Source organism: Diabrotica virgifera, chromosome 10 (genome assembly GCF_917563875.1).
Source record: "Diabrotica virgifera virgifera chromosome 10, PGI_DIABVI_V3a".
Classification (NCBI taxonomy): Eukaryota; Metazoa; Arthropoda; class Insecta; order Coleoptera; family Chrysomelidae; genus Diabrotica; species Diabrotica virgifera.
Window position 1 is genome coordinate 96,629,851 of NC_065452.1, and position 24,367 is coordinate 96,654,217.

General features: G+C 32.3%; 1 protein-coding gene across 5 annotated transcripts in view; it reads left to right on the forward strand.

The window, feature by feature from the left end:
- The window catches only part of LOC114333472 (IQ motif and SEC7 domain-containing protein 1), a 528,448-nt gene that overhangs the window by 478,691 nt on the left and 25,390 nt on the right, over positions 1–24,367 (forward strand). For 4 of the 5 annotated variants that reach the window (XM_028283354.2, XM_050663290.1, XM_028283353.2 and 1 more), the window contains 2 exons: positions 6,159–6,404; positions 22,683–23,088. In XM_028283354.2, the coding sequence (XP_028139155.1) occupies positions 6,159–6,404; positions 22,683–23,088 (652 nt within the window). Of the gene's footprint in view, positions 1–5,819; positions 6,101–6,158; positions 6,405–22,682; positions 23,089–24,367 lie in introns of those variants that run through there. The other variant, XM_028283357.2, reaches the window with a different exon arrangement.

The window sequence follows — 24,367 nt, forward strand, 5'->3', positions numbered from 1 at the left end:
TATTCGCCACCTTTATGCATAAAGTGTGTGCCATTTTTTAGTATTACATACTCATCACTTTTTCTTCTGGTTTCGCATATACCCAGGATATCCCATTTTATATCCTTTAGTTCATTTTCTATTTCTGGGAATCTGTTGTCCGTCAATGTTCGAATATTGTAAGAACATAGCCAAATTGTCATCTTGTGGCAGCCGGGTCCTGGCACCCCCTCTTCCGTCTGTTGTTTGATCGCTGCCTTGATCAAGACTTTGGGAAGTGCTGGTGCCTGGGGTCCTTTTCTTTTTTGTGCTATCCATTGACTTGAAGGTTTGGACCGTTATCTCCTCACGCTGGTCCAGTGCGGTTTGAGGAGGGAAAGATTTGGGTAGGTTTGGGTTGGTGGGTAGGATATAGAGGCAAGGATCCGCTTCTCTCCCGGAAGAGGATTGGGAGAAAAAGCCGAGCTCGCGTACGCGAGGGCAGGGGCGCATCCCTGAAGCAGACCTGTCTTTACTGGGATCGTAAAGAGAGTCTACCCGGACCCAGAATAGGTTGACTAAACTTTAAAAATCAAAATAAAAACATCTATTTTACAAAATGTAAAAAAATGGAAATTATAGAGAAAAAAGTTTTTTTGAATAAAATTGAGTTTGGCAATTGCTCTTGGTTTTGCGCGTCAATCAAATGCCTATAGGCATTTTGGACTCGTTTAATAGCTTTTGATTTTATTTTTCAATACGCACGAAATTTTTGACAAGCAATTTGACGTTTAGTAAATCCGTACGACACTGCGAGTTCACAGTATTACAATATAAAAATGAAGGTGTAAACTATTCAGTGACCGCGACTGTACATATTCGCGTTGATTTATGCATTACTTAGGCCTGCCTTCGTGAATATTTCAAACAATCTTTTTAAAGGTACTGTAACATAGGTCTTCTTACAAAATGAGTAGGTAAATTTCTGGTTGTTCTTTTCTCTATAATTTGTTTAAGTACAAATATATTGTCAATACAAGATCTGTCAGCATGGAACCCACTCTGATCTTGTATTTCTCCTTTCTTATTTTATAGTAGGTACATATTATAAAACCACCACTTTTATATGTGTCACTCTCTCAACCCCTTTTTGGCTGTGGTATATTAGATTGGATAGGTATAGGTTGTTATATAACGACTGACATAAATAACCGCTGTCCATTGTCCATCCATACCAATGTTCCTAATATGTTCCAAATGTTGATAGCTCAGGCCGTTGATTATAATATTATTGAACCTGTCTTAAGGGTAGAAATAAGAAGAGGAATGTAGATTTTAAAGGCCATTTCCAGTCTGTTTTTACAATTAAAGATATAAAAATGTTTGCTCTACATCTTTTTGATTGACTTGTGTGTTTTGAATTCCCATAATAGTATTTGCACTCATTAAATTCTATACAAAATTCATGTTATTCAAGAAGTTTATACTCACTTTTTTTATTAGTTACTAGACACGGATTACAGAAGTTGGCCAACGCAATTAAGTGTAATAGTATTGAGAAATATGTGTATACAAGGTACATGTATGAATAAAAAGTGTACCAATTTTTCTTTTTCAGTTCAGACGGTGTTATTGCTCATACGTAAGGTTTTCATTGTTATTGCATAAAGAGATCCTCTGAAGATAAATCCTCAGACAATAGAACATGTTCTAATAATAGAAACAATCTTTTTCATTCCCATTAACTGAACGAATTATATAATTATTGCAAGGGATTTAATTAGACTAATAAATTTGAGACAATTTTTATTACAATGTTAGGCAAACTCTGAAGAAAAATCAAATATTTATGTATAATATTTATATGGGATTTAGATTCAATAACTATAATTGGTGTCAAGAAATCAAGAAAATTATATTTTTAATTATCTAAATCTAATTTTTAATCCTAAAGTTTCGGTTTCCACTGCAGAAATCGTTCTCAAACAAGAAAAAAGAAAATTATTCTGAAAAATTCTGGGAAGATTTTATAACCTGATTCTTTTATTAGGTTATGTAGTACTCAAACAGCGACAGCTTGCATAAATGGAAAATCAACAGAAATATATAAAATACAAAGAGGTGTCAGACAGGGTCGTATACTATATCCACTGTTGTTCAATTTATATTCAGGTAGAATATTTAAAGAAGCGCTGCATAATTTGGAATGGAGCGTGAAAGTTAATGGAATTCTGATAAATACAATCAGATATGCAGACGATACAGTTATTTTAAGTGATGACATGAATGGATTACAATGCCTTTCGCCTGAGTTTTGCCTAAACATAAACTCTTCAAAAACAAAATACATGGTGTTTAGCCGTTTGCCACCTCAAGATTCACTGTTATTTGTTGATAGTCATATAATTCAAAGAGTACCCAGTTTTAAATATCTTGTTTGCCATATTGCTGAACAACTAGATCCAGATAAAGAGATAAAATGTAGATTCGAGATACTCCATTTTTAAAAATGATGTAATTCTTCTGCAATGATAACTTGCAACTTCAACTTCGAAATCTTATGATTATGATTAAATCTTACAGTTGGTCAGTCTTCTTATACGGTGTCGAAGCATGAACATTAAAAATAGGCACCATTAATCATTTGGAAGCTTTTGAAATGTGGCTGCACATACGTAAACTAAAAATACCATGGACGGCTATGCTGACAAATGTAGAAATATGGTCTATTTTGGACACATAGTAAAGTAAGGGGAGACCGATATAATATTCGTCAACTTGTTATGATGGGTAAAATCGAAGGACGCAGAGGAATTGGTAGACGACAGGCCGCTTGGTTGAAGAATATCAGAGAGTGGGTAGGAATAAAGAAAGCAGAGCAACTACTTAGAATAGCTCGAGACAGAAACAGTTTTGCCATGTTAATCGCCAACGTCAAGGGGATTTAATAGGGCACGTTAAGAAGAAGAAGTACTCGTATACCGGGTGGTGAATCGGAAAACGGGCCATAGGATACTCAATGTAAAATTCTAAACTGTTGAATTTCTGCTTCCCTAATTATGTTACATCAAAAGTCATGAGAAGTTATTTGTAGAGGATTGAAATCTGTATTAGAAACAGAAGTTACAATTGTTCTACGATTTAAACACATTCCAAAATTTTGAAAAAGTATAATGTATTTACCGCAGTAGGTATGTGTGGGCATGTTAGGCCACACGTTACTATTTAACTGACAGTGAGCACATTATTGACTGAAGAAGATATCTTTATTATTAATACTTCTCCTTAACCAAGGGTATCTTATCAACTTTATTGTGTTTTAAACAATAAGTGATAAAATAAATAAAAAAATTGACATTTCAAATTGTTAATATTATAATAAATTTTTTGTCAACAAATGCAACCTTATACACATTATGGTATTGCGTGTGGCCTAACTTTGGCGTATTACTCTGAAAAATGTATTCTATTTTTACAAAATTTTGAATAATTATTGTTCGTAGAACAATATTAACAGTTGTTTTCAATACAGATTTCAATTCTCTACAAATAGTTTCTTATGACTTTTGATGTAAAATAATTAGGGAAGCAGGAATTCAACAGTTTAGAATTTTACATTGAGTTTCCTATGGCCCGCTTTCCAATTCACCACCCGGTATGTCTTTTCAATCTATGTACTGAAATTTCGATCCCGATCTTATGGACTACATCAATCTGTGGTTGAAATAATTGTTTGAAAATGATTTTATTGCCTTAGAAGTATAAAATTATGACTGTTTCTTGTATATTGTTTTTGCGTTGATTTGTTGTATTTTTTGTTGTGTTGTATGTTGAATATATATGTGTTGTCTAGGAGATTTTCAATGGTTTGTTCTTCGACTTACTGCATTCTCCTGATTGGTCTGTAAATATCTGGATATCTGTAACATGTGATTGTTGAAAAAATTTAATTTTTAATTTTTTTCATGGTTGTCTTATGTGTCGAATATCGAATATGTATTGTGTAGGAGATTTTCAATGGTTTGTTCTTCGACTTATTGCATTCTCCTGATTGGTTTCCTACACATTTTTGTTCGTTAAGTAGGATGAGAATTTTACTTTTCTTCTTCTCTTTCTTTTACTTTTTTCTTTTTGGTAATGAAATAAAAATTATTGTTAATGAAATATTAAAGAAAATAAAGTAAAATAATTATTTAAAAATAAAATAGCAAAGATGTGACGTTGCTTTGATCGTTATTGTGATGTTGTACTTGTTTCCTATCCTGCTCCATTTTTCTGATACGCCCTTTACGTATAGTATTGTTGTCATCTGCGATCCTCTTCTTATGAGTGTCTCTGGAGTTCTTGTGCCGTTTTTTTTCTTTTCTTCAATTTTGTGAAATTCCTTGTTGAGCGACGTAAGGTAGATGTCTCAGTCTGCTTCTGAAAATAAGTTCTTAAATTAGCAACTTATTTTTCCAATTCCCCACCTATGTCTCACCAAGTCTTCTTTCCCCTAGATACCGCGGTAATGCCGTTTTTGTTTTTGTGCCTTTGTAAGAAATTCTCATTCCGCTGAAAGACTTTCTATATCCGTTTTATACCACTTTACCATTACCAAATGATTAGCTAAGCGTGGAACATGCTTACGTATTTAATGCCTTTAACAAATTTTTACCATGTATTAAGGAGTGATTAGCTTATTGTTGGTATGAACTAGTTGAGTTTTCATTTGTTTATGGTCAATTTTTCGCGCTTGCTTTACTCCGAAATATTTGTACACATTATTTTCACCCATTGCATCGATGTTATTATTATATTATTACACTCGATTATTATTACTATTAACCTATTTACAACTGGTTTTATTAAATAACGGCGGTTTTCTAGGTCGTCTCGTATATGAAAAATTCATGGATCACGGTATAGCACAATCACGAAATATGATTACTATTGCATTACGCTTAATTTTCATTTAAATTTAAATTGAACTGAACAAAAACAGATAAGCTATTTTACACTTGCCGTTTTATAATATAGTATAATATAATTCCTTCCGTAATAGTTAACCGTTTGTTTGGAGAAAGTTCGCTATATATATTTTGGCAAACGCTAGTACGTTGACACTGGCCAGTGCCTATCAATCATTAGTTTGAAAACTTTCACCGATGACGTGAATTGCCTGCTTATTTAATCGTTTATAATATTGTATATTTGACTCTTATACACATACATATTATAATTAATTTTCTTTAAAGTAAGTAAAAGTAGTACTTAGTAGGCTAGCAAAAAAAACTTTTAGGTTTTTTAGGTTTAGGTAAAAAAGTCATAAGTGTAACAAAGTTATTGCCATGAAAAATAGAATATTTTTACATCAGCGACGACCAATTTTTTATACCAGAACAAGAACAAATTCCAATTGTTTCTAAATGACGGTTATCGTAAGGCTACGCTAAAACAATTAATATTAAATACACAATTTTATGATGGACAATTAAACAAACATCCGTAAGATCTTAAATACAAAAAACCGCCGTATATTCCTAATTTAACAAACTAACTTCCGTGTTTACAGACTGCACAAATATATTATACAGTAGACTCGCGATTATCCGAGTCTCGGCTATCCGAGTCTCGGTTATCCGAGCCCTTCGGTTAACCGAGGCAAAAGTCATAACTGGTGATTTACAACTTTCGACCTTGGTGCAACATTGCCGCCTCAAAAAGAGGATTGAAGCTTACGCAAAAATCAATCAAAGGACTTTTTTAAACAGTAATATTGATAAGATAAATGTTTTTATCTCTTATAGACAGAACTGTATTAGTTTTGTCATTAAAATATCCACAGCTATGGTTATTTACGTGTTTTTCTATCAATATAACCGATGTCAGTGTTAACCGAGTTTTTTGGTATCCGAGGTAGTCACGGTCCCAATTACCTCGGATAATCGCGAGTCTACTGTATTTAATATAAAAATTAGCAAATACAGCACCCTAAATGCAAAACTATATTCTCGAAAATCAAAGATCGGACGCCAGTAATGTATAATAGCAATGTCATATATCAATTACAGTGTTTTATTTGACCAGGTATGTTATATTGGACAAACCGGTCAGTCGTTAAAATAGCGTATCACTCAACACAAAAGTGACTACAACAAAAGTAATAACAACATATATTGTAAATATATTAAAATTAATAAATAATTATTTTGTTTCAGTTTTCCTCCAAAGATGGAGCGCTCCCAGATAGTCAATTCCATGGGCAGCTCTGATCACATTCAGGAACAAACTTATATACAAGCTCCAAGTTTCGTACAATCTCAAAATTATGTGAACAATTCGCCAAGCTCGATCTACTGCAGGTCGCCAAATTCTTCAAACTATGTTTCGGTAGTGCAACCCCTCCATAAAAAGGGGTCACTTAGAAATGGCGATGTTCTTAAGAGGTCCAGAGTGCAAGCAACGTAAGTATACATTTAATATTGACATAACCGTTTATATACAGAATGTGTGATTTTTAAAATAATGGAGTAAAAAAAACTAGAAAAAAATGTTTTTCTTCTTTTTGTTGGTGTGTTTGAGCAGCTATGCATTTTAGAAAAAAAATTGTAAAGGTAAAAAAGTTTCGCAATTAAATTTCCTACAAGACAGAATTGATTTCCAATTGAAAAAATAATTATTATTATTGCAAAATTAGCAAAAACCATTTAAGAAACGGTCAAAAATCCATGTTTTTCAATAAACTCTTCAAGGTATTTAAAAGACACATAGGACCGTCAAAATTTACCCAGAAATTATTTTTAATATAAAAAAACACTACACAACATTTCAGCACAATCGATCAAGTAGTTTTTGCAAAATAAAAAAATAAAATTGATCAATAAATTTTTGGTATTGATTAAAAATAGTGCAGTTAACATTGATATTATAACCTTATTTAACGAAAAAAGGAACACATGACGTAATTTTGCAAGTGAATATTCATTTATATGTAAAATCATGGGAAAATAAATCATTGTGACAGTTTTCACTCAAGAGACCCAAAAAAAAATCAAAATTGGTTGACTATCAATTTTAGAAGCTGAGATAATTGAAATTTTTCAGCGCTTCGATATTTTGAACGCGCGATTTCATTTTTCAGTCGGCTGAAATTTCTATTCCCTTCACTGCGTCTCGTCGAGTTTTTTTGTATTTTTAAAGTTTTAAATCAACATTTTAACCAGGTTGTACAAAAGAAAAAAAGATTAAAATTTATGTCTACTAAGTACTTGGCACAGCAAAGGTATTTGTTAAAAAAATAGACCTCAAACCTTCGTACTATTGTTGCAAATGCCGGACATCACACACATCTTATGGAAAATATAATGTCACTCAAATTCAATAAAATTTATACGATTAGATTCGTTTTAAATTAACGATCAATTGTTATCATTGCGCCAACTCTTAATTATGATTAATTACGGCGCAAATTGCAATTAAAGTTTATCGAAATCACATTTTTGGAGTCCATAAAATGTTAGTTACAATCATTATTGCTCTGAGTGCTATTCATAACAGCTTAAATCCCGCTGGGCCTAAGCGGATTAGTGAAACTAATCCGCTGATTTATGGAGTACCGAAAATCTGGGTATTTTAAAATATTTTTTCTCTCTCTAACTTATGTACCTACCCATTTGATTTCAGATTTATTTATATCAATTTCTGCTCTTATTTTTGAAAATAGAGAGTTGGCGCAATGATAAGATTTGATCGTTAATTTAAAACGAATCTATTTGTATAAATTTTATTGAATTTGAGTGACATTATATTTTCCATAAGATGTGTGCGATGTCCTTTGATCGATAATAACTTCGGAACTAATTCACCTATCATAATGTTTTTTTAAATATTCGTATTTCGCTGAACTCTCGATACAATTTAGAAAATAGATGTTAATTAAAAAAGTATTTTTTTATTGGAGTAAACATTGAACAGTTGTTTGAAAAATTCCACAGGCTCTTCTATTCGACGGATTTCAATGATTTGAATTTTATTTGAAAGCTTGAATGCCTTTTTGTATGTAAAAAATCCAGGAATTTAAAACTTTTTTGTTGGCTCTGCATAATTTTGAAAATTAATAAATTTTTTCAAAAACGTAAATTACAAAATTATTTTGCGAAAACTGCTTGATCGATTATACTGAAATTTCTTGTAGTCTTTTTTTTTATACTTAATCGATTTTCTGGATAAATTTAAAGGTTATATGTGGCTTTTACAACGGAAAATATACGAGCTAATACTAAGGATTTGGGAAGAAGAAAAAATGCCCGAAGAATGGAAAACTGGATGGATATTTCCGATTCTAAAGAAATTGGACACTACAAAATGCAACAACTAGAGGGGAGTAACACTGTTAAACAGCTGCTACAAGATATTGACAGCACTAATCAGACAAAAACTCTCAAAATACATTGAAACTAAAATAGGAGACTACCAGCACGGATTTATAGAGGAAAAGTCAACAATAGACGCAGTTCACATAATCACACAGTCAATTGAGAAATGCTACGAACATTGATATCGACTTACACATCCTTTTCATAGATTTCAAGCAAGCCTTTGACAGCTTAACAAGACCCGACCTAATAGAAGACATGAAGAACCTAGATATACCAATGAAACTTATAAAACTTTCGAAAATGACAATGGAAGGATAGACTGCAGCAATAATTACAGATAACGGTATCACCAAAAATATAGAAATAGCAAGTGGAGTACGACAAGGTCACAATAGTGAAGGTGAAGGTGAAGGTGAAGGAACAATAAGAGCTACAGAAATAAAAGGTACAATTATAACATCGATGTCGCAACTTGTGACGTATGTTGACGACATAGCATTAATTAGCAGAAACCTGAACAGTTTAAAGGAAGAATTTACGAAGTTATGCAAGGAAGCATCCAAAAGGGGTTTAGAAATAAATCAAAACAAAATAAATAATATGCTCAAGAAAAAATCCAGATAATGTGACAAGTTTAAATATTGGTGAATATAAGTTTGAAAAGATAGAAAACTTTAAATATCTTGGAGTCTCAGTTAATGGAACTAATGATAGAAGCATCGTAATCAGTGAAAGAATCCAGGCAGGAAACAGAGCCTACTGGAAATACAATAACTTCCTAAAAGATAAGAAGCTTACTCAGAATACTAAACTGAAGATTTACAAAGCAGCAATTAGACCAGTAATCACATATGGTGCTGAGGTAATGTGTCTGACCCAGAAAGAGGAAGAAAGATTAAGGATCCTAGAGAGGAAAATAATTCGGAGGATAGCAGGCCCACTGGATTTAGGTAATAATGAATTTAGAAAACTCATGAACCACGAAGTAAGAGGACTTCTGATAGGAGAAGACATCATCAGATTTTTCAAGGCACAGAGACTCAGATGGATGGGACATATAGAAAGGAGAAATCCAGAAGCTATCATCAAGAAAATTTCCAAATGGAGACCTGTATCAGGCAGACCACGAGGAAGACCCAAAAGGATAGATAGGAGAACCAGGTAGTCGAGGACCTTAAGAAGAAGGTAGTCAGAGAATGGGCAACCATAAGCAAAAACAGGAACGAATGGAGAAAAATTGTAGAAGATGCCAAGTCACACAACCAATTGTAAAACGAAAATGTTAATGCGGATTGATTCACCGCGACAAACGAATCGGAAGAGCCCAAAGAGGGCGGCAATCACTCCGCTAGGAGTGTGGATGCTATGATGATGATGTGGCTTTTAAATATCTGAAAAATGTTATTGAAAAACATTGATTGTTTTTGCTAATTTTGCAATAACAACTATTTTTTTCGATTTGAAATCAATTCTATCTTGAAATTTAATTGCAAAACTTTTTTGTCTTTACACAATTTGTCTTAAATGTGTAGCTGCTGAGACATACCAACAAAAATGAAAAAAAATTGAATTTTTTCTAATTTTTTTCACAAATTGTTTTTTGAAAATTTAGTCTACCTTTTGAAATGTCACCACAGTGAAATTATCATTTGTAATAATATTTCAAAGCGATTAAAGCAAAAAATAGGAGCATTTACGGTATATCCAAATCAGGGTGTTTTAGAACAGATACCACCTGGTCTATATTGTGTATATATTTTTATATAGGGTGTCCCAAAAGTAGCGGGATGGTCGAATATCTCGCGAAATATACATCGCATCAAAAAACGGAAAATGGAAAATGAAATTGTTTTTGTAGGTAATTTGGTTACAAAAAACTGATTGGTAATCGCATTTAAAAACAACTGGAAGAATAAACATTTTTATAATATCCCAAAACTGAAAAATACGTTTTCAATATTTTTCAAAAATCTATCAAATGACACCAAACACGACATTAAACTTAAAATCTTAAATATGAACCCACATTTTTTATTGCAGATTCGGATTGCTTACGCAAAAATAAGTAACTTTTATTCGAGATTATTTTTCGAATTATGGATAGCTGGCGCTATAATCGGAAAAACTGTTTATCCTGATACCCTAGGTAAATTATAGAAACGGTTTAATATTTCGAAAAATACACTTCCAAATTAGTCCAGGGTAATAAGGATTTTCTCGGGACACTCAAAGATCCAGGTAGCTGACTACTTTTTTAGTTATTGTAGACCTATAGCAAGAAAACCTACCTGTTTCCTGCCTAGAGTTCGCGTCCGTTTTTTAATTATTAACAATTTAGTGCAAAAATCGCGATTTTTTCGATTTTTTGCACCCTATTTAAAACCCAAATAGTTGACATAAAATTGCAAAATTCAGTTTTTTAGAACATTGAAAAACCTTTAAAATGCCGATTTTTTAATGTTAAAAAGTTAATTTGTTTCTACGCAAACTGCAAAATAAGTGAGAATATTTATTTGTTAATAACTATTACTAAAACCACCTTATAACTTTAGTGTTTCACCCAAAGTTGGGTATTGGGGTACTTAACAAAACTTTAAAATTTGAGACCGATCCATTAATTAGTTTAAGAGTTATTCTATTTGTTTATCCCAGAGACCTTTATTTTGCAATAACATAAGACAGAAAATAATGAAGATAGGGCAATTTTGCGTATGCCAAATGAAAGTAGAAGAGTGAGAGTATCATTATTATTTTATGGTATGCTTTATTGTCAGAAAATTTTTACAATTTGTGGACAAAGCTTATACAAAATAAAAAATACAATAAAAAACAAAAAATAATAAAAACAATAAAAACTACAAACAAAATAAAATAGAAACAGACACCAAATAAATGCCGTGAGTTATACTACTTAAATACAATTTTATAGTTATTAAGTACACATTAAAAAATTTTAAAAATTTTGCAAACAATATGCTACGTCAGAGCAAAAAGAAGGCGAACGAGGAAAAAGGAAAGGGAAAGTAAATCAAAAGATCTATGCCGCTGCAAATATGTACAAAAGTACTCGAAAGTAATAATCCTGCAAGTCAATTTGCTGAATTCAAATCGTTTATAAAAAAGTCATTCACTGTATAAAAAGCTGTCTCAAGCAAATAAGCTTTCAAGGCCTTGCGAAAAGCGGGAAATGTTGCAATAGATTTGATGTTAGATGTGTGCATTTTTCTCGAATTTTATAGTATAGAGCACTTAACCAGCTCAGACCGTGGGCAGATAAATATTATGCTCCACGTTTCTAAGGGGATAGTTGTGAGTGGGTCTCTCTGGACCTTCTGATGCATGTTTGCGGATTAAACAAACGGATTCAAAAACAAAGAAGGAAGAGTTAATATTTTAAATTTTTTAAAGAATTCCTGGCAATGAACTCTGCTATTGAGTCTCAGGGAGTAACGAAGAGCTCTCTTTTGTAGTTTAAAAATACGCTCAAATTGAGTCGCACAACACGAACCCCAGAATGGAAGGGCGTACCGAAGATGAGACTCAAAAAGGGCATAATAAACGGTCCTAGATGTTGACAAATTCATTTCCGTAGCAACTGATATTAGCGCAAAACAAGCAGAACTTAATTTTTTGTGTAAGGCATCAATGTGCAAGTTCCATTTTAGAGACTTATCCACAATAAGCCCTAAGAACTTCACCGATTCAACTACCTCTAGACTGTTGTTATTAAGTACTAAAGGTTGCATCATACTGTTGTAAGGTAGGACTTTGGTTTTAGAAACGTTAAATAACAGGAGATTCCAATCGCACCACGATTTAATGGTGACTAGGTCTGTAGCTATGGTATTGCGAAGATCCATAATATCCGTGTTACTCCAAGTAATACTAGTATCATATGCAAAGAGACATATTTTACCTTTAATGTTCAGACTAGAGATGTCATTTATGTATATCAGAAACAATAAAGGGCCTAGAACTGAACCCTGAGGTACCCCACATTCTGATGGCATGCAAGAAGACGTCTTCGTGTCAACCCTTACAAACTGACTTCTTTTATTAAGATATGATTTAAGCCATTTAAGAGCCTTTCCCCTAAATCCATAGTGCTGTAATTTGTCAGTCAAGATGTTATGGTTTACACAATCGAATGCTTTAGAGAAATCACAGAAAATTGTTGCTGTAGAGTGATGGTTGTTTAGACTGGAGTAAACATGATCGAAAAGGAAGAACATAGCATCATTCGTGCATTTGTCACTCAGGAATCCAAATTGATGTGGAGTAAGCAATTTGTATTTCAACAGAAAAGATAAGATTCTTTTTTTTTACCAGACTTTCAATTATCTTCGACAACGTGGGCAGGAGTGCAATAGGGCGATAATTCGAAGCAAGATCTTTATCGCCTCCTTTGTGTATGGGAATAATTATCGCTGTCTTAAGGCAGCTTGGAAAAACTCCAGTTTCGAATGACCTGTTTATTAAGGTAGTAAGATGGTTTAAAGTGCAATCAGGTAGAGCAGAAAACATTTTAAGAGTGAGGCCATCAGTCCCAGATGACGATTTGTTTTTAATGTCATTTATTGTAGAGCGTAGTTCACCTAATACTATGGGTGTAAAAAAGAAACTATTTACATTCTTATGAGAAAGATATGAAATCGGATCCTGAGAAGGAGGTATAGTATTTGTTAAATTTTTTGCCACATTTACAAAGTAATTGTTCAGGGTCTCAGGAGAAGTCGGGATTGTGGTGGGAGAAGAAGTCTTATCTCTCAGTTCATTTACGATAGACCACGTTTCCTTAGCAACATTACCTGATTTAGCCAGCCTTGCATTGTAATAAATTTCCTTGGCGGCCTTTATGGCTTTATGGTAAATTTTCTTGTAAAGCCTAACGTAATCATGGAAGGATATGTTGTCCGAGAATTTTTTTTAGGTATGATAATGAGCGCATGTTTGCAGATATACGTAGACCTCTAGTTGACCAGGGTTTACGATGTTTAGTTTTGATGGGCCTAAGAGGAAAGGATTCGTATGCCAGACCAGACAGTAACTTTATGAATCTAGAAAACTCGATGTCGACATCAACAGAGCGGAAGTCCCAGTCAGTTGTTTGACATAGGTGTTTAAATGTTAGAAAATTTTGTTCTCCAAAGACACGGAACAATTTTCGTTGCGTGTTTTCCTTGGCGGCCTTTATGGCTTTATGGTAAATTTTCTTGTAAAGCCTAACGTAATCATGGAAGGATATGTTGTCCGAGAATTTTTTTTAGGTACGATAATGAGCGCATGTTCTTTGCAGATATACGTAGACCTCTAGTTGACCAGGGTTTACGATGTTTTGTTTTGATGGGCCTAAGAGGAAAGGATTCGTATGCCAGACCAGACAATAACTTTATGAATCTAGAAAACTCGATGTCGACATCAATAGAGCGGAAGTCCCAGTCAGTTGTTTGACATAGGTGTTTAAATGTTAGAAAATTTTGTTCTCCAAAGACACGGAACAATTTTCGTTGCGTGTTTTCACTATTATTTTTTGATTTTAACCAAAATGTAGTCAATACTGCTTCATGATGAGAGAAACCTGAGTTGAAAACAGTACAGTCAGTAGAATTTGGAGCCAAAGACGATACGACATAGTCAATGATACTAGAGCTAGTTTTAGTTATTCTGGTTGGAGAATTTACATGCATACCTATACCAAAGGAATCAAAGATAGAATGAAGAGATTCCTGAGCAGCACACACACTGGAGTAGTTAATATTTAGATCGCCACATAGAATTAATTTACTTTTTGAAGGAATAGTTTCTAGCAAGCTAAGTAGTTGTAAGAAAATCTGCACATCCGCATCGGGAGTTTTATAAATACAAATAATATAGAGGTCAGAAGATTTCTGATAAATTATGGAGAATTCAAATACTTTTTCAATTAATAAATTATCAAATTTGGTCACTGCCGAAAAGTTATTTTGTGTATACATAATCAAAGTACCCCCATTGACTGATTAGATATCACATGAGATAATCTACTCCTGTTAAATCTGGATATAATAGTGTAATTTTTAATAAACACAGGTTCATCAACATTTGTATGTTGATGAACATTTGTATGTATATTTGATTTTATCAAAATGTATTAACAAAAGATAAAAAAATTAATCAATATAATCAAAAATCCTAATGCCAAATTTGTGAAATTTTGTAGTTTATAAACATTTAGAATAACTTTAAAAATGTCGGTATAAACAATCTTTTTATATATGTATTCGAAAATCTAGTATTTTAACACGAATTTTCAAATAAAAAAAATTAGCCTAGGTTCATTTGGGACAAAGTTAGCCATGTGTTTTTTTAATTCACAACTAATTTGTTTATAATAATTAAGGAATCTCATTAATGCCATTTTAAATAATGGGATTTGTATTTTTTGTTAAAAAAATTTCATAAACATTGTATCTTCACAGCACCCTCTACGATTTTTCAAAATTGTAGTTCAAACGGTTACTAGGGGGAACCTACGAATCCACCGAGTTAAAACACCGAAAAATCAATTTCAAACTAATACAATTTTCTGTATCTCCGGATCAACTCAATGGATTTTCATCTTTCTTTTTTTAATTTGTATGTAATTTCTACGTACATTACAAATATGCAATTTGTTTATAAATTTATTAATTAATAATTAGTCTAATTTGTTTAAACAATTCTTGAAAAAATATTTTTTTACAAAAATCAATTTTTTTATTCATAGTATCATTAATGATCATGCAAAGTTCACTTTCATAAATAAATTATTTTTATTAGATAATTATTTATTGAAGATAATTTATTTATTAAAGTATACCTTAACTTTTTGTATGATTAATAGTGATAGTCTGATTAAAAACATGGATTTTTGGGAAAAAATTATTTTTTCAAAAATTGTTTAAACAAATTAAACTTTTTATTAATTAATAAATGTCAAATTGCAAATAGACAAATTACATATTTGTAATGTACAGAAAAATTACATACAAATTAAAAAAAGAACGATCAAAATATATTCAGTAGATCCCGAGATATAGAAAATGCTAGTAGTTTTAAGTTGCCTTTTTTAGTTTTTGAACTCGTGCATTTGTCGGCGCCCAGCTCCCCCTTCACTTACCACGACTAGTTACCAACTGAACATTTTTAAAAATTCGTGTAAAATACCAACTTTTAGAATATGTAAAATGATTTTTTGTACGGACAACATTTTTAAAGTTGTTCTAATGTTTATAAACTACAAAATTTCAAAAATTTGGCATTAGTATTTTTGACCATATTAGATAATTTTTTTATCTTTTTTTAGTACATTTTGATAGTATCACTTTTCTACTTTCATTTGACGTACACAGAATTGCTTTATCTTTATTATTTTCTGTCTTATGTTATTGCAAAATAAAGGTCTCTGGGATAAACAAATAGAATAACTTTTAAATTAAGTAATGGATTGGTCTCAAATTTTGAGGGTTTATTAAGTACCCCAATACACAACTTTGGATGAAACACTAAATTTCTAAAGTAGTTTTAGTAAAAGTTATTAACAAATAACGTGTTTCACTTATTTTGCAGTTTGCGTAGCAACAAATTAACTTTTTAACTTAAAAAAATCGGCATTTTGAAGGTTTTTCAATGTTCAAAATTAAATTTTGTAGTTTTATGTAAACTGTTTAGCTTTTGAACGAGGTGCAAAAAATCGAAAAAATCGCGATTTTTGCACTAAATTGTTAATAATTAAAAAACGGACGCGAACTCTAGGCAGGAAACAGGTAGGTTTCCTTCCTATAGGTCTACAATAACTAAAAAAGTAGTCAGTTACCTGGATCTTTGAGTGTCCCGAACATGGTCTATTTCTAGCTTATTACCCTGGACTAAATGAAAAACCAAAAAACACGTGTTTTTCTAAAAAAATTTCTCGAATAAATAGTCCTTATGTTTTCATGAGGAATCCTATTTAAGCTTTTAAAGTTACCCCCACCCCACTTTCATCGGATGGAAAAGGGGGGTCGTGTTTATTGTTATTCGATAGGTTTTTGAAAAATATTAAACACGTGTTGTTGGGTTTTTCATTGGAAGTGTATTTCTCGACATATTAGATCGTTTCTATAATTTACTTAGCGTATTAGAATAATGGTTTTTTTTTTTCGACTATAGCGCCATTTATCCACAATTCGAAAAAATGTCTCGAATAAATGCTACTTATTTTTACGTAAAGAATCCAAATCTGCAATAAAAAATAATATTTTCTATGTAAGATTTTAAAGTTACCCCCACCTCACCTCCAGGAGGTGGAGTGGAGGGGGCGTATTTGGTATCATTCGATAGATGTTTTTGAAAAATATTAAACATGTATTTTTCAGTTTTTCGATCGGATGTTTATTTCGCGAAATATTCGACCGTCCCGCTACTTTTGGGACACCCTGTATATTATAAAAATGTATATTCTTCCAGTTCTTAAATTCAATTACCAATCAGTTTTTTGTAACCAAATTACCTACAAAAACGATTATACTTGTATTTGGCGAAGAATTCAAAATAAAATATTTACTATTTCATTTTCCATCATATTTAATAAATCATAAATTATAAATGTCTCCACTCACCTGTAAAACCTGTAAATTTTGCCACTTGCATAATATTGTCTTTTACTCACCATCAAGACTTCATCAAATATGGTTGAAAAAGTTAAATATTCAAAGTACCTTCAGAGCCACAGGGGGGTTAATGGACTCCATAAATAAAAAATTAGAAGTCACTCCTTGAGTGTTTTACTTCCGAAGAATAGAGATAATGTTTGCAGCTTTTTACCTGATGTATTGATTTTTGTTCCCTTTGAACCTGGTAGTTATAGTTCAGTACTAAATATATATTATATCTTTTATTTTCATAATAATATTGTATTGACGATATTTACACAAACCCCAACTTATATGGAATCACCATGTATTTCAAAATAATATTTATTTCTTTTGAGTTGTTATTGTCTTGAAGAATAAAGGTTTTTATTGAAAATAAACAATTCGATAAGAAAATCAGATAGTACAGCTCGGTACGGTATAGGTTATTTGCTGGAGTTGCAAATTGAACGAAAATAAATATAAAACTTACAACGGGGAAAGATTATTGGTTTTGTGGAGCAAGTAATGTTCTCAGAGGGACATAGCTGCAGAGATAGGCGTAACAGAGGGCGTTCTGTCCAAAACCTATGCTAGGTAATAGGAGCTAGGGAAAGTCGCCAAAAAGTAAAACCGGCTCGCCACGATCGTTTAATTGTCCAATCAGCTGGAAGACACCTAACCATTTCTCACCAGCAGCTCCAAAGGCAGCTTTTGGAAGCTATAGGTGGTAACTGTTTCAGTTTAAACGATAAGAAGAAGAGTTCGTGCCAAGAAGTATACAGCAGGAGACAGTTATGGGTTCCCGAGTTATCCAGGCAGCACAAGATTGATCGCCTAAATTAGTGTCTTCACCACCAAAACTGGAACATTGGGAATTGACAAAATATGCTATTTTCAGAAAAAGTCAGGATTTGTGTAAAATCAGATGACCCACGAAATCGTGTACTTAGTGGCCGAGGAAGACAAACAAGAACGAAAACTGCAAGATCTGTTCACAAATATATAAGGGGAAGTACAATGTTCTGGAGAGGAATTGTGATCCGTAAAAAAACTCCTTTAATTTTCATCCAATTAACTTTAACTGCTCATGGGTATGTTGATAACCTGTAGTTAGGCTCTGGAGAGGTGCAACAGGAGAAAATTTAATTTTCATGCATGATAATGGACCTCCACATACCATTAGAGTGACTAGAGACATCATTGAAGCAAAAGGTATCCCTTGTTTGGAGTGACCTGCTTGCTCACCCGAGCTTTACCCTATAGAGTATTTGTGGGATATGCTTAAAAGAAAAATTAGAGCTCGCCAGCTAGGGAAAAATCCACAAAACACCGCACGGCTAGTACAAGCTGCCCTTGAAGAATGGAGCAACCTACCACAACAAAATATCGATAATTAATTTGATTAGGAGCATGTCCACGCAAACTGAAGCTTGCATACGGACTAGAGGTGATAACACGGACTACCAAAAAAAAAACAAAAAAAAAATAAAAACAATTTAAACATTATTCGTTTTACATTGAAATTTTTTATGCTATTGACTTTAAAACAACTAGTTTCAATTTGTTGTTTAAATACTTTATTGTTTTATTTAATTGTTATGTATTTGTTGTTAAATTGCTTTAAGATAAATATTGTTTGACTTCGTGTGTTCGTTTTTTTTTAATTCCCCACGAAATAATAAGAAATATCAGATGATTCCATATAAGTTTGGGTGTGTGTATGTACAAAATTTATTTGGCCGAAGCGATGACGGTCGCGATGATGGTCACGAAATCAATCCTTTTTCATCCTAAAATAGGTTCTACATTTATTTTAAATTTAAATACCTCGACACAATTTATATATATATACATACACATAATATATAGCATAAGCGATGAAGATCGCGATGACGCTTGCGAATTCAATGCTTTTTCCCCTATCTAAAAATCGCAGAAGTCCCTAAAGCAGTTTTCACTTCAAAAATAGCTCCAGTCTTGCAAAAACTGCCCTAGAGTGGAATCCGCAGGGAAAAAGAAAAAGAGGTCACCCAGATAAACTTGGAGAATATCTATCCATCATGGACGAGATACGAGGTCAAGGAAAGTCTCAGAATGAGGTGAAGATCTTCGCGCAAAATAGAACCATGGCGCGTTTTCACTGATGCTCCATGATCAGGGGTTCAAGAACCATTATGGCAACTAGGCAGTTATGTATTCTTACGATTGTTTTTAGAATCAACAGTTTGTATATTCTGTATATATGTTACCTGTAAATATTCAATGCTGTATTAGTCCAGGGTAATAAGGTTTTTTCCATGACACTTGAACAGCCAGGGTACTGAAGCGTTTTTTCGACAGGTAATACCTACAAGAGCAAATTGTAACTATTTCCTGCGTAGGATCTGGCGGCCATTTTATTTATAAACAATTAACTGTCAAAAAATGGCATTTTTCATTTTTTTTTCAAATCAATGGAAAACAGGAAAACTTATGGTTTTTTTTAGTACAAATATCTTCGAGATTATGGAAAAAAGCTTTAAAATGACGTTTTACAAAGTTTGATATACTCATTTATTGTTAATATAATTGCGAAAAAAGGTCGGAATTGCAAAAAAAAATATTTTCGCAATAACTGTTGAAAAAATTAGTGTTCAGCTTTGAAATTTTTGTCAAATAAGGGTTCTTTGGTGCTTAATATGTGATAAAAATTTCAAAGCGATTCATTCAATTGTTTAAATTTGATTCAAATTGTTTATCCCAGAGAGCATTTTTTTGCAATATCATAAGTCAGAAGAAAATAACGTTAGAACCATTCCACAGGTGTCAAATGAAAGGGCATGAGCTATATTTTCAACTTGGTTTAAAAAAGTGAATAATAAATGCATTTATTAGTAATAAATAATTATGCAAAAGTATCGTAAATCTTTCCTTATAAACTTTTTATTTTGTTACATAAGAAATTATACATATTTATTACAATTTTTTATCAATTATGATATAGATAACATTACTTGGTAGTTGTGCACTTAAATCAGGGTAAAAAAGTTAATTTTTTTGGAAGAAGTTATTCAAAAATTTTATAAAGAAAAATTGACGATACTTTTGCATAATTATTTATTACTAATAAATGCATTTTTTATTCACTTTTTTAAACCATGTTGAAAATGTAGCTCATGCTCTTTCATTTGACACCTGTGGAATGGTTCTAAGGTCATTTTTTTCTGACTTGTTATTGCAAAAAAAATGCTCTCTGGGATAAACAATTTAAATAAAATTTAAACAATCGAATGAATCGCTTTGAAATTTTTATCACATATTAAGCACCAAAGAACCCTCATTTGACAAAAATTTCAAAGCTGTACACTAATTTTTACAACAGTTATTGAGAAAATATTTTTTTGAAGTTATACTTCTTTACCGGCGATAGAGGGTGATTTTTTTATATGTTAAAACCTATCAGCCCGGCGCATGCGCATTATAACTTTGTTCTGATTGGATGTTAAAATGACATGTCAAAAATTATCCGATATGGCAGCTGTGGTTTGGAGGTAAAGGTAAAGGTAAACAAATGTATAATATATTAGTTTTATTGTTGTGAGGACAGAAACAAAAAAGTTTATAATATTGTAGTGACTTTTAAATAGTTTTTAAAAGCAACAGGTACGTAATAATTGTTAATGTATCATGAGTATAAACCTACCTATTTGATCTGCCAAAATACATAGTATGTAATACTTTTATTTATATAATTTGATTACCATCAAAATTTATATCAATATTCACCTAATATATTGTTTTTTTACTCTATGTTTTGTTGTATTTTTTCAATTCTAAATCATTTCAATTCAAAATTAAAATAATTTGATCAATTTTCAAAATATCAAAATATCACAAGTTTAATCCGTTTAGTTAGTCGATCTTCGTAAATAATGACACATAGTGTCCGTGGCTAAGCGGAGAAGGCGAATGAATTCCAATACCAACCGCTCTTATCAGCGCTGGTTCGAGTCCCAATAGAAACTTTCTTTTTTGTTTTTTTTAATACATTTTATGATTGTAAGTATATTTATTATATAATTGTATTTTCAGAAAATACGTATTTAGTTAAAAAAAATTTCGACAATTAATGTTCAGACATCATTTGTGGCTTGTTTAATGTGTTTGTGTGTGTTTTATTCTTTTATTATTTTAATTTTTTTCACTGTTCTAATAAAAATGTTTGAGAAGTAGTAAGTATAAATTAGTTTAATATTTAAACAAAATATAAATAAAAAGTATATTAATTTCGTTTAAATCATATAATAGAAGTATAACTTCTTACGTGCGTACAAAGTACACACACATTCTTTTTTTGCAATTCTGAACTTTTTTCGCGATTATATTAACAATAAATGCGTATATCAAACGTTGTAATACGTCATTTTAAAGCTTTTTCCATAATCTCGAAGATATTTGTACTAAAAAAATCATAAGCTTCACTGTTTTCCGTTGATTTGAAAAAAAAAAGGGGGAAATGCCATTTTTTGACAGTTAATTGTTTATAAATAAAAATGGCCGCCAGATCCTACGCAGGAAATAGTTATAATTTGTTCCTATAGGTATTACCTGTCGAAAAACGCTTCAGTACCCTGGCTGCTGAAGTGTCACGAACAGGGCATATTTTTGTCTTATTACCCTGGCCTATATTCATAAAATGTGAAACAAGTACAGAAATTTATGATTTCAAAAAACAAAAATTGGTTAGGGGAATGTATCCAGTAATCAGTATCAGTAATCTGATACAGATCAGAATGATCAGTATCCAGTATTACAGTAAATGTAATTTCCAATGTTAACAATTTTCTGTTTCTATTTTCTTCTTCAGGTGCCATCTCCGCGACGGAGGTCGGCAATCATCATAGCTATTCGGACTTTAGAGACAGCTGCTCTGAAAAATTCAATTGATGTACAATCATCGGTACATCCGCATCATTCTGTCAGGTTGCGCAGGCATGATATTCTACGTTTCCCTATGCTTCTTTTTATTTGGATCTTATTCTGCACAATTGGAACAATTTGTATGTCTCTCCAGGTGTAATATGTCCGAGATATTCCAATTTTCTACTACATACAAGAAATATAAAGCAGAAAAAATCCCCAAACAATGGAACTAAAGTATAATCTTCGAAGCAATGTCGAATACTTCAACCTGACATTATAATCCCACAGTAACCAGTTCAATTTTTGTATACAGTCTGTTGTTTGTCCTAGTCTATTTTTTATGTATGTATGCTTCAGTTGTTCCTTTGTTAGATATTATGAAACCTATCTAAATACTTGTACCTGTCTTCCTTTGATTTATTTATCTTCGTCTACTTCCAGCTGTTTTATTTCTGTATTCTCCGTTGTTAGGCATTCAGTTTTCTTTAGGTTTATTTCCATCACATTCTTTGTATATTCCTGTTCCAGTTTTCTCGTCATAACACCGAGGTCATCTTCTTGTGCGATCACTATTTGCTCCTTAGCAAAATATAATATATGTACATAATGTATTGCATATACTTCTGCTGTGTATATTGTAGAAGCGGCTGACATTAATTTAAATTGGAAAGATGAATGTGGAGTGACAACGCCACATTCTGCTTCTGCGCCGTTTGCAGGTTTCCAGATTAACCATGGAGGGGGATTTTACATGTAGATTTTTAATTTTTTAAATTTTGTTAACCTAATTAAAGTTTTTTGTCATTTATTTCTTTTATTCTGTTTTTAGTTACGAACTGTCACAGGATATTCTGGATAAACAAATCGAAGTATTAGAACGTAAATATGGAGGAGATAAAGCCCGTAGCGCAGCTCTCACGATCCAAAGGGCGTTTCGAAGATACACTTTACTTAAAAAATTCGCAGCTATAACAGCTATGGCCAAAGCAGAGAAAAGGATTAGCCGTAGACTCCCTGCAACTTCAGAAGACTGCAACCAAACTCCCACTACCGAACAACCATGCAACGATTATGCTTTTGGCTTCGATGCCCACGACTGCAACTCTTTACGGATGATGCCGGTACGATCAATGTCTTTGAGAGAGAGAAGACACATAGATAATATGCACATACCCCGTAGTCAATCAGGAACACCTACAGTTTGCTGGGAAAACTATTCCTCCTCATCTTTACAGGTAAGACTTAAAATTATTCAAAACCTTTTTTTAAAGTATTCAAAATCTGCTCTTAGTAAAATAAAAAAGAAGTAGCTAATAAACCTAAACGTTATCATTCATTGTACAATAGAGCGGCTTGTACATATGTGAAATTATTAATTTCATAGCTCTGTGGACTGAATTATAGGTTTTTGGTTCAATGGAGATTACATAGGAGGATTACGTTATACAGACAATATCTAATTAAGTTTATAAAAAACCCAGTCACTGTTTCACTCCTGTATCGATCAACGTCACATATTCCTGTTTCACACGCGGTTGCCTCTTGTACGAGGTTTAATTGTTTTTAGCGGATTAGCATTTTATACTATTGCACAGAGAAAAAGCGTTTATTCAGCGATAGTTGAACCCAGAGAGAGGTTTGCCTTCAAGCGGAGAAGGCAGATACGAGAACTGCCTCAGCGGCGGCTGACAATCCAGAGAGAGATATTTGCACGTCTGTTGCCTTTGCTGGTCAATAGTGAAGAGGTAGAATCCCCGTTTGCAATATCTAAGCAAAATGTCTGTATTTAAGTATGGAGTGAGGTACAGTCAGTGGTAGGATATTAGTAATAGTAGTAATACAGCTAAAAATGTGAGATTATTTGTCGCATGTGAAAATTGAACATGCATTTATCGCTTAGTGAAAATCCATGTTCTTTGTTGACAAGTAGGTTCCCCAATAACCTAGACTTGGATATACAATATCAAATATATTGACTCCTTATACATAATCACATATACTTTAAACGGCCCACAGACGATGCAATTTGTTGTACTACCGATCAGACGATAAGTTACACGATAAATCTTCTCGGTAAATGTCTTGTGTAGTATAAGAAAACTTGCGATCCTTCTTTAAAGAAAAACAATATACATTTAAAAAAATTATCGACTACGTCATCACGCCCAGATGGATGACGTCACTAGTATGATATATATGCGAAAATATCATAATTTAAAAATAAAAATCGATCTGTTTCTGGATTTGTTTGAAAAGTCGCCCATTTATGAAAAATGAATTATTTATTCCAACCTTTACGTGCTCACTGTATATATGATTCTAGATAGCCTTAGATGCGAATAGTAACCTTTTGATTAAATAATTTTAACATATAAAAATATTAAACAAGCAGAAACATTGATTCCAAAAATAAGAAAATTATAAAACTACATCCTGCAACGGTACTTTGAGTTTCATAATATTACGGTGTATTTGTATCCTATATTCCTTTCACCGAAGCCACGAAGAATTAGT